Source organism: Colletotrichum jinshuiense, chromosome 5 (genome assembly GCF_051148585.1).
Source record: "Colletotrichum jinshuiense chromosome 5, complete sequence".
NCBI lineage: Eukaryota > Fungi > Ascomycota > Sordariomycetes > Glomerellales > Glomerellaceae > Colletotrichum > Colletotrichum jinshuiense.
This window is the reverse complement of record NC_139312.1, coordinates 3,201,907-3,218,195: the sequence shown is the minus strand read 5'-3', so window position 1 is coordinate 3,218,195 and position 16,289 is coordinate 3,201,907. Positions and strand designations below refer to the sequence as shown.

At 55.6% G+C, this 16,289-nt stretch overlaps 2 protein-coding genes across 2 annotated transcripts; one reads left to right on the top strand and one right to left on the bottom strand.

The window, feature by feature from the left end:
* Nucleotides 1-6,589: 6,589 nt before the first annotated feature.
* On the top strand, nucleotides 6,590-10,243 carry EsH8_V_000798 (phosphatidylserine decarboxylase-domain-containing protein; the record flags this gene model as incomplete). The annotated part of the gene is made up of 5 exons (XM_083273314.1): nucleotides 6,590-6,754; nucleotides 6,854-6,898; nucleotides 6,962-9,164; nucleotides 9,223-9,974; nucleotides 10,034-10,243. The coding sequence occupies 5 exons, from the start codon at nucleotides 6,590-6,592 to the stop codon at nucleotides 10,241-10,243; spliced, it is 3,375 nt and encodes a 1,124-aa protein (XP_083126029.1).
* Nucleotides 10,244-14,103: 3,860 nt separating this feature from the next.
* EsH8_V_000797 (uncharacterized protein) lies at nucleotides 14,104-14,343 on the bottom strand (the record flags this gene model as incomplete). The annotated part of the gene is made up of 1 exon (XM_083273313.1): nucleotides 14,104-14,343. One exon carries the CDS (start codon nucleotides 14,341-14,343, stop codon nucleotides 14,104-14,106), a length of 240 nt encoding a protein of 79 aa, XP_083126028.1.
* Nucleotides 14,344-16,289: the final 1,946 nt, after the last annotated feature.

The window sequence follows — 16,289 nt, the reverse complement described above, 5'->3', positions numbered from 1 at the left end:
CCAGCTCGACCCGTATATGGCCGAGTGAAGGCTTTAATCAGGCACGGGTACTGTTGACAGGTAGCTATTGTCCTACCTCGACATAAATTATGCCAGCCTCTTTGAAAAAAAATTTGTAACCAGTATCTCGACGTCGAAAAGGTTGTATGTGTGAGACATTTGATCGGATGGGCGCCAAATTGGTATGAGAAGAAGAACGCTCGGAGTGGGATCCAAGGTGGAATCCAGGAGTGTGAATCAATGTCGATAGATAGCACTCGCAAGGTGACCGGCCAGTTCACCCAGGTCAGAGATTCCTGGAGCCTCTCGGTTTTCCATTCAGAGAAAAGAGGCCGACCAGATGAGGAGCACGCTGGGTATCCTCAATCATCAAATCGCCACGCTGGAACCTCACCACAAAGTTGAGTCTACATCGACCAGACCCGAGAATGTCATCAATAGGCGGAGTGAACCGACGGTGACACATTGGGAGATGAGGGGAACCCGAGAGCTTCTTTTTAGTACAAGTGGGAACAACTAAAGAGTCAGAGTGCGTTGCTGCGACAGAAGAGGATACCTTGCAAGAATATCAGCATCCTCCCACACGAGGGAAGTCGAGTTATCGGGGCCGAATAAGACCGTCGGCTCAAATGTTGCCGTCGATACTCCTCAGTCTCCGGTTTTGTCTTCGGTCTATCAGCCTTTACCGCACCAAGCTGAAATATGAATTATCCATGGGCTTTCCCATTTCATTCGTCTTCACATTTTTCTTCAAAGAATCGATGTCGAGTTGGCCACTCAGGCTAGAACTCCAAGCCGCCGCGTCAAGTTTGAAGATTATTCCAGCTAATGTGGAAGGATCATGTCACGTATTATTCAAACTTAGCCCCGAATACCCAGTCTGTCGATATGTGAAACAACGTGCGCGGTATCGTCTACTTCATCCCACAAGCTCGTTGAAGGTGTTTCTGGGACGAGCCGTCGCTCGCACATACAGCCGAAAAAGTGGACCCTCAAACGTTCCTATGCAACGGTTTGGGTGCCACGAGGAGAAAAGCGGCCAGTCGACTTGGACGTGTTTCATACCGAGAACAAGACAGCCCAAAATCAGTGTTCGCGACGTCATGGCTCGTTCAAAGTTGCCGAAATAGCCTCTGTCAGTCCCGTCGCTGGACCGAGCGAAGAGCTGCAGCAGCTGGCTGACCTCATCCGCTGCTTGCCCATTGTGGTTGACGACAGTGCGCGACACCAAAGGCGGCTAGACGGGCATAGATCGTTGATTAGTGTCGGCCCACGTCGAGGGGCATCACAGCGACATCAGGATACCTTGAATGAGATGGGACGAAAACGGGCCAATGATTCCTTAGCTGCGGACCAGTGTAGTCGGAGTCGGGTGCTCGGGAATGCACAGTAGCTTGACGCGGCGGATATCCGGCCGAAGCTTGAGCCTTGGCCCTACCGTCAGGATGGCAGCAAGCACACAGAAGCTGTGGCCATTGGGTGTAGTGTGGTGAGTCTGCGTCATGTCTGGATCCTGGGCTAAGCCAGGGACAGCCACCGAGGCCAAGACGGCTCTTGGGTGAAGGGGGGTAGTGGCAGGTGAATTACGTTTGACGGCAAGGCGGAGGGTCTTGGGAGATCGGAATGGAGAAACGGGACCACCTGGTGTCCTCTGTCCTTTTGTTGGAGGCCTCAAGAATGCTTGGCTCAATTGCTTGGGTCTGTTCCGTTCTCTGGAACAGATGTGCAACGAGTGGGCGCGTAGTGTATATTTCATGAAGCGGCGCGTAGTTGCCCCGACGGCTGGCGAACAGCAAATTAAACGAGGTGAGAGCTGGCGATGGAGGTCATCCTGACGGAATTGGAGGCGGGTTTGGCGAACGGCATCTGCAGAAACAGGCGATCCTTTGCGATTTGGATGGATGATTAGTTTGGTGGTCTGTTTCATTTCGGTGCCCATCAGCACCAGCGCCATTGTGACCCGCTTGTCGTATTGGTTTGGGCTTGGTTTGGATCGATTGGATGATTTCGGCTGAGTTGATTGATTGTCGTATTGGGCTGGGCGGCCAGGTAGTAGAAACTTGATCGTGGCCGTGTACGGATACCCTACTATGTACACGCTCGAAGTGATGGGCGACTAATTACATAGTAGCAGCCGGCGAAGCAAAGCTTGGATCGCCGGGGCATCCAGCACGGCCCGTGCCCCGCCCGGCTTGCCAGTGAAGTTGCAGTGAGCTGCAATTTTTAGTGCACTAATCAGCAGCTGCTGTCGTTTCCATTTAAGGCTCAGGAGATGAAGCAAGGGCGGGCGGGCAGGTAGGTAGGTACCTGGATGTACTGTACCAGATGCATGCTTACCTCAGCTTTTTCTTCTTCTTTTTTTCTTTTTGAGCAGCTAGTGTTCCTGTCTTCTCGGCTCCTTCAGATTCTCCACGACTTCCAGGCAAACCGCAACGCCCCGGGCAGAACTTGGTGCAGCGCCACTTTGGTTGCTGCTCCTGGGCTGACTCTGCCCCGGGCGAACTCTACGCAGTCCAGAGACACCGGGGAGCGTCAGGGAGCGGCAGCTTGATGACCTGCGGGACTGGCTGGTTAGCCGGCTGGGCAAGGATGGATGGTGGTTTGATGACGAGGCCCGCCCGTGCCAAGATGGGAATGGTTGGCGGCCCATATGGCCCATTGGTCCCTGGCGAACCTTGATGCCTGGGGTTGAGGTGAGGTTCAGATGGCACGAGCCGCCTCTCTCGGCCCTCGCTGGCAATTGCACGCATGGGGATCGACCAAGACTCTTGGGCAAAGGCTTGGAAGGCACCTACTGCGAAGTCTTGCATCTTGGCGGCTTGGAGCCTCCGATGCATCACATGACCACACCCAAGAATGTGGGTGACGGATGGAGGGAGCCAACCGCCCGTGTCCCCCTCGTTGCATGCGGTGCGGCACCCTTGCCCGGTTCAGTAGAGTAGTACGGATAGGGCAGAGACGGATGCGCGGCAAGCAGATGGGGAAATCGTCTGCGGGAATATGGATAACTATGTTGTGTGGTGCTGCAGGTGCTGTTGCAGCCGACGAGGGGCACGCCAGCAGACTGGATTCGTGGAGATGGAGGGGAGGCGAGGAGAAGAGGGGGGAAACCCACGCCATTGACAAACTACGCCGCAACGAGACTGAAGATGGGTATCTGTATGGAAGGCCGGCGATGGCGGGACTTTTGTAGGGGGGTTCGTTGCGGAGAGATGGATGAGACCGGTGCTGATGGAAGAAGAATGACACGTCGAGAGCGAAGCCTCGAAGCCGTCTCAAACGTAGCTGGTCGAAAGGGGGGGGGATTGGATCAGAGGTCGAGTGATTTAATTGACACCTGCGTTTTTGATCCGTGACAATCCGGCTATGTTTGTTGGTTGGAAGCAAGGGAGAGATCGGGCGACAGCCATTGATGGGAGCCGGAACTCAGGGGGGAGGGATCGGAATCTCTAATGATGAGTGAACAACCCGGTGCCGGGTTTTGGTTCAGGAGGACTCCTCGGCTGAGCTGAGGGTGATGAGAGTTCACAAGGGGCCAAGGCATGGATGGGCATTGACATGGACTTGGACCTGTCTCAGTTCCGGCTGAAGACATGTGGATCACGGCATATTGCTACGCGGGAAGAGGACCCTCCCCAATAAGACTCGGGCAGTATTGACGCGGGATTTCGGGATTGGTGATGGACTAGAAGAGAAGATTGCCTCCAGGCTGCTACTGGGCAACACTTGGGGTACGGGCCGACTAACTCGACTAAGGAGGTATTTCGTGATGAGCGATATCATGGCCGGACGGTGGCCACTAGTATGATGCCTGCCAACTAACCGAGAGAACGGGCACGCGACCGACGGGGCAGGCGGGAAGAGAACTAGAATGAGGGAAAAGGAAAAGGGCCGGGGAAGGCAGCGCAGAACGGGGCACAACGGGGGCAGAAGACCGGGTAAGACAGGACAGGGAACAGCGTCTAAATTGAGGACACGGTTTGATAGGATGGACAAATAAGGTGCGTGTCGATGGTCAGGCACGGGAGCATATTTGGGTAGAGGGATATTATTCCCTCTGCTGGTAGCGCTCGGGATGCTGTGCGAGTCCGAGGAGAACTGACTGTGCTTGGTACGGAGCAGTGGTGGTGGCGGTGGTGGTAATGATCATGATGGTGGTGGTAGTGATGATGGAGAGATGTGATGTGTACATGGAAAGGTAAATGCAGCGAGACAGAGGAGGAGCAAGCGGAAGAGGCGGTGGGAGAATGCAATGCAGCTGAGAAACAAGACGCACAACAAAGCCAAAAGTAAAACCGCCGGCCTCACGCATGCATTCATTCATTCGCTCTTGACCTCGGTGCCTCCTGCACCTGCACAACGTGGGGGCCAAGGAGGTAGCTAGTTGCTGTTTGTTCCTGCCACAGCTGCTGTTGTGGATGACACCTGCCACCACCAAGAAGGAGCGCAGCGTGCCACTCAATGTAAAGCCGCACATGTTGCCCGTAGACGTGGACGCGGGCGGGACAGAAAGACATGTGTTCCGTATTTTGGGGCGGGATCGAATGCAGTGTCTGCCCGCCTTCTGAATGTGAACATATACATGAGACATATACACACCACATGGGAGCACGTTCACACATGGCCCATGCAAGTAGACGGTGTATCCGTACTTGCGGCCGAGTTTGGCGTTGCCTTGGGGATCTCGCCGAGTAGTTGCGGTAAGAGTTCGCCTTCGCCCAGAGCAGGCAGTTTGCTGAGGGGGTACGGACGGGGAGAATAAGGAGAAAAAAGAAAAAGAAAAAAAGACAAACATCCCCCAAGAAAAAACCACGGCCAATGGATCCATCCGTACGGGGAAGACATGATGAAGCGTAGGAGAAGAGAGAAACACAGATAAAGATGTCAAGCCGGCCAACCCACACCTCTCTCGCACCCCCCTCATGTCGTCCGTTCTCTCTCCTTGAACTTTACTTTCCCAACCCAACCCGGGCACTCTACTCTGCATTCTGCACGCTCCAAAGTTCGGGCACAGAGGGACCTCATGAGAAGCTGTCCGCGTTTCGTTCCATCGCTTCCCGTCTCCAGCGGTTTCGGTTTCCAGCCGTTTCCAGCTTCCATCCGGGCTTCAGCTTTAGCTTCAGCTCCAGCTGTGTTCCCTGTCTCCGCTCCCTCCCAGCCAGGCCCAGCCCACCGCACCACTCCAAAGCGGTGGCGACCATTCCCTCCAAGGGTCCCCAATCCGAAGCACCCGCGGCCCTCAACAGTAACGGTGACCAGACGTATCTGGCACGAGTACGCCGGGATACACGAAACGAGAAGGTACCTCGCGTTACCTGCAAACATACACCACAACACCAGGTACCTTGCCTAATGTCCTCGGTGTCTTCAACACACATCTGATAATTGCACAACAACCCGTCAGAGGTACCTGATCTTTCTTCGCTTATTACCTGTTCAGCCTTGTACTCTGCACTAAGGGGGGCTAAGGCGGTCTGCGACACTGATGACCTGCCTGTCCGAGTCTCCTCCTCCTCCCCTAAGCCTTCACCTCACTTGCATTGTCTTAGCCATCCTTCCCAGCTTTTGTATTCTTGCTGCTCCCCCTAGTTTGCTCCTTCGTTCCAATTACACATGGCGTTGGCGCCAAGCTGATGTGAACAAAAGCCACATAATTAATCATTACATTTATTCGCACTCGCCTCCCATTCTCGACCCCCTTGGCTAGCCTCTTATTCTTCACATCTCAGCTCAAGGGAGCTCCGAGCTTTTGCTACTTCTCTTCCATATCTGCATCTTCGATTCTTCCCCCTTTTGCCCAAAGTCTTTTTTCTTGAGTGATCAAGTTCCGACATTGACCTCTTTCAGCCTCTCAGGGTCATTGACAATCCATAATCCAAGGTCGATTCTCACCCCGGATTCGCCTCAACCACGAGTCGAAGCGATCCAAGAGACCCCTGCTTGACACGTTACTTTTGGTCTCCAAGCCATTCGACGGCCATTCTTGCGAGCGCTCCTGTCAGGCATTGTCGGCCCTCCCGAATACCTACGCACACGCGCGCGCATTTAAACCACTGGCACATACACACGCCATCTTCGTGTGTATTTGTTCTTCGGACAGCATCGCAGTTGATAGGGGAGGACGAGTCGCGGCACACGGGGCGTTGCAATCGCCGAGAAACGTGGATCAGCATCCAGCAACCACCACGGAAACCCTGTCTTGCAGCTGCGCTACCCTCAGCTCCAGCGCGCGCCTGGCTGCTTGCCGCACACCACCACCAACAGCAACAGCAACAGCAAAACTGCTTGTTTAACCGAGGCGAGGTGCGTTACGCTGCCCCAGGCCCAGCCGGAGACATCGCCTATCGGATAATGACAATTGGATAGCTGCTCGAGCCAACTACGTAAGGTACCGCAAGTACCTGACGCGACCTAAGACTTTCCAGTGCTCCGCATTGCATCTACTACGTCACCCCGCCCCCCAACCAGCCGCCCTGCCCGTGAGTGGTGTCTGGCCTGTCGCCGTCACACGTCGTGCACAGCACCCTCAAACCCTCTTCTTGGCTGCCGTAACTCTTTTTAGGGGCCGCTCCCCGACCCGCCGCCCACCATGGTCCGCATCATCCCTGGACGACTCAAGTCCAGCTCTTCCCTCCGCAACAGTCGCAGTAGCAGTCCGACACGAAACACTAGCACCGGCAGCAGCACAAACGGCAAGATGGCGGAACTGAGCCCAAAGGACAGCGGCTTGACCTTGAAGGTCGTCATTATGAAGGTAACGGACGCCACGCCACCATCGCCGCCGTCCTGCAATTCCAACGCAGGCCGGTGACACTCGTGAATGTGCGAATGCTGACGGCTGAGCTCACTCCAGGCCCGAAACCTCGCCGCGAAAGACAGAAGCGGCACGTCCGATCCGGTACGACAACCCAACTACCCTTGCGACCTGTTCAAATCAATTCTCTAACATTGTCATCTGCAGTACCTCGTTCTGACCGTCGGCGACTCCAAAGTCACTACCCACGAAGTGCCCAAGACGCTGAACCCCGATTGGAACGTCATCGAAGAATTGCCCATCAACACGACCCAATGCCTCCTTCTCGACGTAATATGCTGGGACAAGGACCGCTTCGGCAAGGACTACCTGGGCGAGTTCGATCTCGCCCTTGAAGACATCTTCGCCGACGAACAAACCGAGCAACCCCCGAAGTGGTTCCCTCTCAAGAGCAAAAGGCCTGGTAAGAAGACGAGCGTCGTCTCTGGCGAGGTTATGTTGCAGTTTACCCTCTTCGACCAGTCCAATACCGCCGCCACTCGCGAGCAAGTATTTGAAAAGTTCTACGCCCTCGTTGGCCAAGTGCCCGCAGGCTCGAGAAACATCACACCGACCATGACGCCCCTCATCCAGCCAGTCAAGAATCTGAGGGTACGTGGTGGAACAACGCCCTCCCCCCCGCTGTCGCGTAACCCGACAGACGCCTACCAGGAGGACGATGATGACGAGGACCTCGACATCGAAGATGACACCCCCGAGGACGAGGATCCTAGCAAGCCGGAAGGCGCCGAGAAGCGCAAGCGCCGTCTGAGAATCAGAGGCCTAAAGAAGAAGAGGAGAGAAAACGCGTACGAATTCAATAACAGCGGAGGCGACGTTGTGGGCATCATCTACCTCGAAGTTCTGAACATCACAGACCTCCCTCCCGAGCCCAACTCTACCCGAACGACGTTCGACATGGACCCCTTTGTCGTCGCATCCTTAGGCAAGAAAACATACCGAACGAAGCGCGTGCGGCACAATCTGAACCCCGTCTTTAATGAGAAGATGATCTTCCAGGTTCAGGGACACGAACAAACATACTCGTTCGCGTTTACCGTGATGGACCACGACAAGTACTCCGGGAACGACTTCATCGCCGACTGCAACTTGCCCATCAGGGATCTCATCGACAAGGCCCCCAAGGCAGACCCCGAAACTGGTTTGTACGATGTTCCCGAACCCCACGAGTTCGTGCCCTTGCAGCAGCGCCGCTTCAAGAAGCTTGGGTTGTCTCGCACGTCGTCTTCTCAGAGCCTGAGCAAGGTCAGGCCCGCCTTATCCAAAAATGCGAGCAGTGCGTCTACAACCACGACATCGCAAGCTGGGACGGCAACCCCCACGCCTGCTGCCCAGGGCTCGACCCTGAACCCGGAATTCCTGTCTCCTGAGCAGGCCCTGGCTGGCGCTGGAGCCCAGACCGCTGAATTGGAGACCGAGGATGCGGACTTCCATGACTACAGCGTAGCCTTGAAGATGAAGGACGCCAAAAAGTGGGAAGCCAAGCACAACCCTGTGCTGTACATTCGTGCCAAATATGTGCCCTACCCGGCCCTCCGCCAGCAGTTCTGGAGATCCATGCTCAAGCAGTATGACACGGATGAAAGCGGCCGCATCAGCAAAATCGAATTGACTACGATGCTTGACACTCTAGGTTCGACCCTGCACGAGTCGACTATTGACAGTTTTTTCCAGCGGTTCCCGCATAGAGTTCAGGGCGAGGACATGTCGGATCTGACATTTGACGAGGCTGTAATATGCTTGGAGGATCAGTTGGAGGCCAAGAGCCGGCCGCAACTTACAGTCGTAGACAAGGTGAAGGGAATGTTGCCAGATGCCGAAAAGGTGAAGAATCTGCTCTCTGCCGAAGGGACCAGCAATGCGCCAGGTGGCCTGTCAACGGAGGCGTCGAGCTCTTCTGACGGGACTCTCAATGTGCCAGAGCTGAGCACTCCGGGAGAGGAAGGCGAACTGCTCGACAGGGACGACTTAGCCGAGGACCGCTCAGGCGAGGAGCACGTGGTTGAAATCAGGGAATGCCCCATCTGCCACCAGCCGCGTTTGAACAAGCGCAAAGATACCGACATCATCACTCACATTGCGACTTGTGCAAGCCAGGACTGGCGGCAAGTCAACAACCTCGTCATGGGCGGTTTCGTCACCGCCAGCCAGGCACAGCGCAAGTGGTACTCCAAGGTCATCACCAAAATTTCGTATGGTGGATACAAGCTCGGAGCCAACTCGGCCAATATCCTCGTCCAGGACCGGATCACTGGCCAGATCAACGAGGAGAAGATGAGTGTCTATGTGAGACTCGGCATCCGTCTTCTGTACAAGGGACTGAAGTCGAGCAACATGGAAACCAAGAGGAGTAAGTGCCGTCGGCGTGAGTATCGCAGCTTCGTAAGATGACTAACGTATACATCCAGTCCGCAAGATGCTCAAGAGCATGAGTGTCAAGCAGGGTAAGAAGTTTGACGACCCGGCTTCGAAGGCCGAAATCCCCAAGTTTATCGAGTTCCACCGTCTCGATATGTCCGAGGTGCTCTTACCGATGGAAGAGTTCAAGAACTTCAACGAGTTCTTCTACCGAGCTCTGAAGCCCGAGGCTCGGCCATGCTCCGCGCCCGACCGTCCCGATGTTGTCGTCTCTCCAGCCGACTGTCGCAGCGTTGTCTTCAACAGCGTCAGCCAGGCAACCAATGTTTGGATCAAGGGCCGCGAATTCTCCATCAAGCGCCTGCTTGGTGACGCCTACCCCGACGATGTGAAGCGTTTCGAGAACGGCACTCTGGGTATCTTCCGGTTGGCACCGCAAGACTACCACCGGTTCCACATTCCTGTTGACGGTATCATGGACAAGCCGAAGACGATTGCGGGAGAGTACTACACGGTGAACCCCATGGCGATTCGTTCGGCTCTCGATGTCTACGGCGAGAACGTCAGAGTAGTATGCCCGATTGACAGCCCGGTGCATGGCCGTGTCATGGTCATTTGTGTCGGCGCCATGATGGTTGGCAGCACGGTCATTACCCGGAACGAGGGCGAACAAGTAAAGCGCGCCGAGGAGCTCGGCTACTTCAAGTTTGGTGGCAGCACGATTGTGCTGCTGTTCGAGCCGGGTAAGATGAAATTCGACGATGATTTGGTCGACAACTCTAACGGAGCTCTTGAGACTCTGGTAAGTCACAGAAGATGCTGCTTTGCTGTGCTGAACGGCTTTACTGACGCCATTTACAGGTCCGCGCGGGTATGTCCATCGGACATGCACCAGGGCAGCCGCAGTGGGCGCCCGACCAACGTAAGGATGCCAAGGACGTGACGGACGCCGAGAAGAAGGACGCCAAGCGCCGCATCGGCGGCAGCCTCGGGGGAGAGGACTCGTCGAGCGGCGAGGAAACCCCGGGCGCCGGCGCGGATCTCAACACGCACGCCGCATCGGCCATGTAGCGCCGTAGTCTTCGCGGTGCGCGTGAGCGTTTCAGGTGTCACACCCGCGTTGGTACCGCTCCCGAATTTGCATTCCCTCCAGAGACGGTATAGACGGTTACAGGTAGACAACAAAAACGGTGTTGGGGGGTTTGGTGGTTTCTCGCTCTTCGCGTTAGACGCGTCGAGCTCGGTTTTCTCGTTTCGGTTTCACGACGACGGTGGCTCTCAACAGACACAACATCAACAGATGCGACAGCAGCATAGCGGCATTGGTAACAAGTACAGGGTGCGGGGTGTGGGATCCCGCATTGTCGGAACAGGGCAATATTTAAAAAAGTGCACAGAAACCAGGGAAGGACGCGGTGCGGGGAGGCCTCGCTTGGCGAGGTGGGGGATCAGCAATGTCGCTCGCTCGCTTTGAATGAATGCAGCAACATATCGGTTTTCTGTTAAAAATGATCTCTGGCTCCCTTCTGTGACAGCATGCGACATGTGTGCCCAATGAATCGACACGCCGTGGTTGAAAGGGGAAGGCCACCTGCAGCGAGGCTCACGATGGGTTCACGTCCCGCCTGGTTAGGTAAGAGTTTGCATGTGGCGCATGCCGGTGCCTGCATGCGTGGGCATTTCAGAAGCACGTCAGTCCCTCCGCCCCTTGGGAGGGACCACTCATGCCGGCAGGGTAGCCGGTTGGGAGGGCCGGTTGATGGGCGATTCATGAGGCGAGCACGAACACGACATACACACGAAGTATCGATTCTTGTGGGCCGGCTCCTTTCCGTCTCTCCCACTTACTCAAAAGGCCGGAACGGAGCACGGGTGACTGGCATGTCAAGAACCAAACTTTTCGAGGTAGGAAAAGGGGGTTAAAGGCAAGGTAAGTTGAGTAAATAAATGATTTAAGTGAGCGAGTGAGAGCGCGAGTGAGTTGAGGGCATGGCGGGTTGACACGTTGAGTTCCTCTTCTTCCATGTACGTCTATTATTAGTGGCTTGAGAGAGAAAGAGAGAGAGAGAGGCGGGGGAGGTAGGTAAGAAGAGAAATGACCGGGGGTTTAATTGATTTTTCCCTTCCCTTTCGTCTCGACTCTCTTGCTTTGCCTGCTCTCAAGGGTGATACTGGCATGAGGAGAGGCAGAGAGAGTTTGGGCGCAAGCTGCCGGATGCCGACATGGGTGATGCCGTTTAGGTTTTTGGGGGCTAATATCGAGGTGAAGGGAAGGACTCGAAGTGTATTGCAGTTTGGCGTGGGCCGGGGGGCCATGGAGGGGTGAGGAACGGGGTGGAGACGCCGCCCTCTCGGTGTGGTGGTGGTGGTGGACTGGGTGAGGTGAGGTGAGGTGGTGCAGGTGCAGGTGCAGGTGGAGGGAAGGATTCGGGAGTTGGGGAGCTGGGAGAGTTGGGACGAGGCAACTGCCGGAGTAGGTATACCTTTGACCCTCCATTCCCATCTCTCTGTGTTTCCTCTTTTCCTTTTTTTTTTTTTTTTTACTCTCTCCTCTTGAAATCCGGCCATTGTCTACTTCCATGGCTGAGCAAAAATCAACGTCATGCATGCCCCCCCTTCCCTCTTCTCCTCTCTCTCTCTTTTTCTTTCGGAGCTAGAGCGCGCGGGTCCCGTTCTATGCAGATCAGTGAGAAAGGGGGAAGACAGGGTGGCTGAGGCGGTGATGCTGGGATGAACCCTCCGCACCCCCCACCCGGACATGTGTGACGGCCATCGGAAATCGGGGACGGCGACGGCGCTAACGTCGGCGACGGATGGAGGACGGGTTTCTCCCCCTTCCCTTTACCTTGGATGATCTTTAAGCCGGCCGCCTGCGTCCCTCCTCCTAACCCCCTCCTATAAAGTGCTCGTTCAGCCACCCACCCATGGGCCTGTGGCTTGGTTAATCTATTTCTATAGTGTATAGTAGCGAGGTGGGCACACACGCGAGCGAGTTCCCGGGTACTGCTGATCATCAGTGGAGAGGAGAGAGGGGGATATGCCCTCTTGGTGCTTGGTGATGAGCCCCCAAGTGGATGCGTGGATGCCACTTCTTGTCTGATGTTCAGTCTCGGGGCCAATGCATGATTGTTCGCGCCGGCGTCGCCCTCCCCCCATCCTTTTGACCCCAAATTCTCTCTCCTTTCCTTTCCTCTCTATGTCCTCTCACGTGGGTCCCGAGTTTCCAAGATACTTCGCCGGGACCATCAAACTCGCTCACTTACTCTCTCTCTCTCTCTCTCTCTCTTTAACCACACTTTTGAACAATAACGATGATGAGTGAAGTAAGAATGACGAGAAACGGATTAACCCAACAACCGTTGAAACAGCTTCTCGGGGGGGCCTTATGAACGTGTCTTTTTGTTAAAGTTTCTATTCGGGGGGCTCTGTATCGGTCGTAACTCCGACCAGCCCACCGACCCCAGACACCCTGCACATGAAGTATGTAAAAACCGCCGGTGGGTTTTTTTTTTATTTTTTTCTCGTTGGAAGCCGCATAGTGTCGCTCTCTCTCTCTATCTGTCGCCCTGCCCCTCGGGGCCGCAGCTTCGCACCCCTCTCAGTGAGTGCCCTCTTCGAGTACGACGATCCTGCGTCATATGGCGGGGGGGATTGGCAGCGAGGCCGGTGGACGGGGGCATCGAGACTGGACAGCTCCTTTCTTGTTCCTGCTTTGATGCCGTGGTGGGGGTGGAGGGGGGGCAGCCGCCCGCCGCAGGTTCCCATTGCTGATGGTACGCGATAAAAGCGCAGGCTCCCAAGGGGGAGGGTGGGATGGATACATGACAACCAAATTAACTCAAGAAGGGGGGCGGCTGTCAAGGGAGGTGGAGGAGCGGTCAAGGGGAGCAGGAGGGGATCCATCCCCCCGTCTCATCCAATGACGGAACTTTGCACGTGAAGGGAAAGTCGGCTGTAGACGGAGCTCGTTGCTGGAGGACCGGGCGGGTGCCGCGCTCACGAAAATGTCAGGAGAAGTCACCGCTGGTTTCAGGGGCAATGCGCGCAGAGTCTGGAAGATTTGAACAATTTGTTTTTGGGTATCTAATCCGTACGCAGCAGTAACCTTTCGAGGTTCTGCCAAGGGGGAATTGGGGGGAAAAAACAACAGCAAAAGAGACATAAGAAAGCAAAAAAAGGAGCCTGCAGGCAATAGTGGGGAGGAAAACGGAGGTGAGTTGAGGTAAGGGTGCAATTGGAGACGACAAAATGTCGCAGCTTTTTGCATGTCCCTCAATTCTCATTCCAAAACCGCCCCCCCCCCCCCCCCCCGCCAATGATATAATGGTGGAGGAGTGAGAGACAGGCACCCCGCCGTGGGTGCTTAAGTGAACAAAAAGTGGATTTGAGGTGATGCCCGACCCTGATGGCGTGATGGTCTCTCGAATTCGTCCGCCAGCCTGGACCAAATGACATGATTTGGATGGATGGTTATGTGTGTTGAGTGTGTGTGTGGGTGTGTGTGTGTGTGTGTGTTCCTTAATTGCGCCGTAAACTCCCCGTGCTTAAATCCGGGAACCCAGTGATGGGTGCCGACTGTGCATTGTCATGCAGCCCCTTGCCACTGTTTGATGCGCAACAGTGACGGAGCAAGGCTGGCGCGTGGCGGTAACCGCGGCGAAGGGTGGTTTCGCTTGCAAGTCGAAGCTTCAGATGTTGGTCCCGTGTCCTAGACGCCTCCCGGTCCGTGAATTCATAAATGCGTGTAAATGGTTTCGCAAACTCCCCAATGGCCCAAGTTCCCGTGTTACTCCCCGGTCCGAATGGTGTGTGCGTTGCGCGTGTGAGATGCGTCGAGATGGTAGTCTCAACGGTATGCAGAGCTCGAGTAAGAGCAGAGGGGGGGGGGGCTCGATGACAATAGAGCTCACCCCCAAACAGCAGACTCTCCTCTATTTGGGGCCGGACCGCCAGGAGGAGTTCGACGGGGAGCGCGACATGGGCACCGTGGTGTCGCTGCGGTCGCTGTCCATGGAGCGCTTCTCGGGCGACGGGCTGCGAGGGAAGTAGGAAGTCATGTTGGGCGCCTGAATGCCGGGGGACGGGAGGTCGGAGGGCGAGCGGCGGGTTTCGCGCCAGGAGGCGTAGATCGACTTGCACAAGTGTGCGGACATGGTGTAGGTGGGCGACATTTTGAGTGTGTGATTTGTGTTTTGCAATGCGGGAGTTATTGGTAGCACGAGCGAGGCTCTCTGGTGTCAATGAGAGGCGTGGTGGTTGCCTTTCTTGTATATAAGAGTATGGGAGTTGAGTGAGGCTTAGGTGAGTTGAGCTATAGCTGGTTGTGGGGTTCCCGACACGCGTCTTTGGTGGCAGAGAGGGAGGGAGAATGAAGAAGTGAGGGAGGGCAGGGCCTGTTGATGGCTCTTTTGGTTTATTATTAGAATCCTTGAATGGGAGAATGGGAGACAGAATGGTAGATGGCAGGCCCAGGAGGGTGGCAGACGGGCTGCATTATATTTGGGCTGGAAGCCATGGAATAGAGACGAACCACGGTGGCACAAGGCACCAGGGGACCCTTTTTTTCCCTCTTCCGACTTCTAGATAGGTCCAAAGTGCACGAATGCCATAGGTACATGTGCAAAGTATCCGTACCGCGCGCTCACACCTGTCAAGTAGGGCCAGAAATCGACGGTCCGGGGTCACGAAACATGCGATTTGGCGTCAAATGTGGAAGAAAACGGACGAGGGCGGACATGGGGAGATTGTGTGTGTGACTCGTTGGGCAGAGAACCGCCCACTGACTGGCCCGGCGAGTCCCCCCCTGACGATGAGCAACCGGCTGGCCGCACCTCCGCCCCGTCCACCAGCACCAACCCCCACCATCGAGGAGGAGAGCCGCCACAGTCCAGGTTCGCCAATGAGACGCTCTGAAAGGGGAAACTGATGAAGCATGACCAATGAGAGTCAAGGTAAAGTAAGCAATCTGACGAATCTGACGAATCTGGTGGGAGGGTGGTGGCATTGGGTGGGAGGGAAAACGTGCGATTCGGGACTTGTGGCTGTGCTGAATGGCACCACGGATGGGTGGGCGTTGGTGGTCCCGAACCCTGAAAGGCAAACGGGTCCTGCCTCGGGGCTGACCACTTTTGGCCCTGGCAGATCGTCTGCTGGTTCACTGCTGTGACCCAATATAGATTGACAAGAGCCTGCCTAGGATAGAGTGCCCTTTTTCTGGTTGGTTACTGATCATTTTGGCGGGGATGGGGATTCGTCGTTGGGAGGATGGGAATGGAATGTTTGTTAGCTGTTTGGTTTGCATACGTTGCCGTCTGCCTCATCTCGCCAGATCAATCAATTTGCTGTCAATCTGCTCATTTTTTTTGTTTTACTTTCCTTCACTCTCAACGACCGGTTCGCGTGTGTGTCAATCAATGTATGTCGATAAGACTGCCGGGCACGACATATCCACACCGGAATGGCTGGCTGGGGTTATGACGGAGAGAGGGGCAGGCGTGTTTGGGTCTTTGTGAGATACGTCACTGCTTGCGTGCTAGAGATGGGGAATGAGCACCAAACTTGGCCATCAGAGGGGCGTCCGACACCAGCCACAGCGGGCGATCGCCAGGGCACTCTCTCGGATGCCCAGGGGTTGGAGCAAAAGCAGGCACAGAGGCAGGTGGACTCGGACTGAGGCAACCTGATTTAGGCAGGAAGGAACCGCTTCGGATCGGAGCTCCCCCCGAGCCAGTCCCCGACGACTTCCTTTTCCGTCGGTTCGGTCCTGGAAGAGGAGGCTCGGCCAGATACGACTGACACTGTACATGGGCTTTGCCATAAATCAGCCCCGAGGAAAGATGGCGGTGGCAGTCTGTGAGCCAAGGGAAACAGGGCACGATAGGCCGTGGAGCTCCACGCTCCACGTGCTGAGCAGTGAGAGCGATGCTCTGTTGCTGTTGCTGCTCGAAGCTCCAGCTCCAGCTTCAGGCCCGGGTTTACCGATTGTGCCTGCCGGCAGCCCCCCTCCTCGCATGCCTAATGCTGGGCACGTGGGGCTGCAGACTCTTTGATTTAGTTTACGAGAGCATGTCCAAAGTCTCCGTCGGCTTCGGCAGCTGTCGTGGACTGGGGAGGGGAC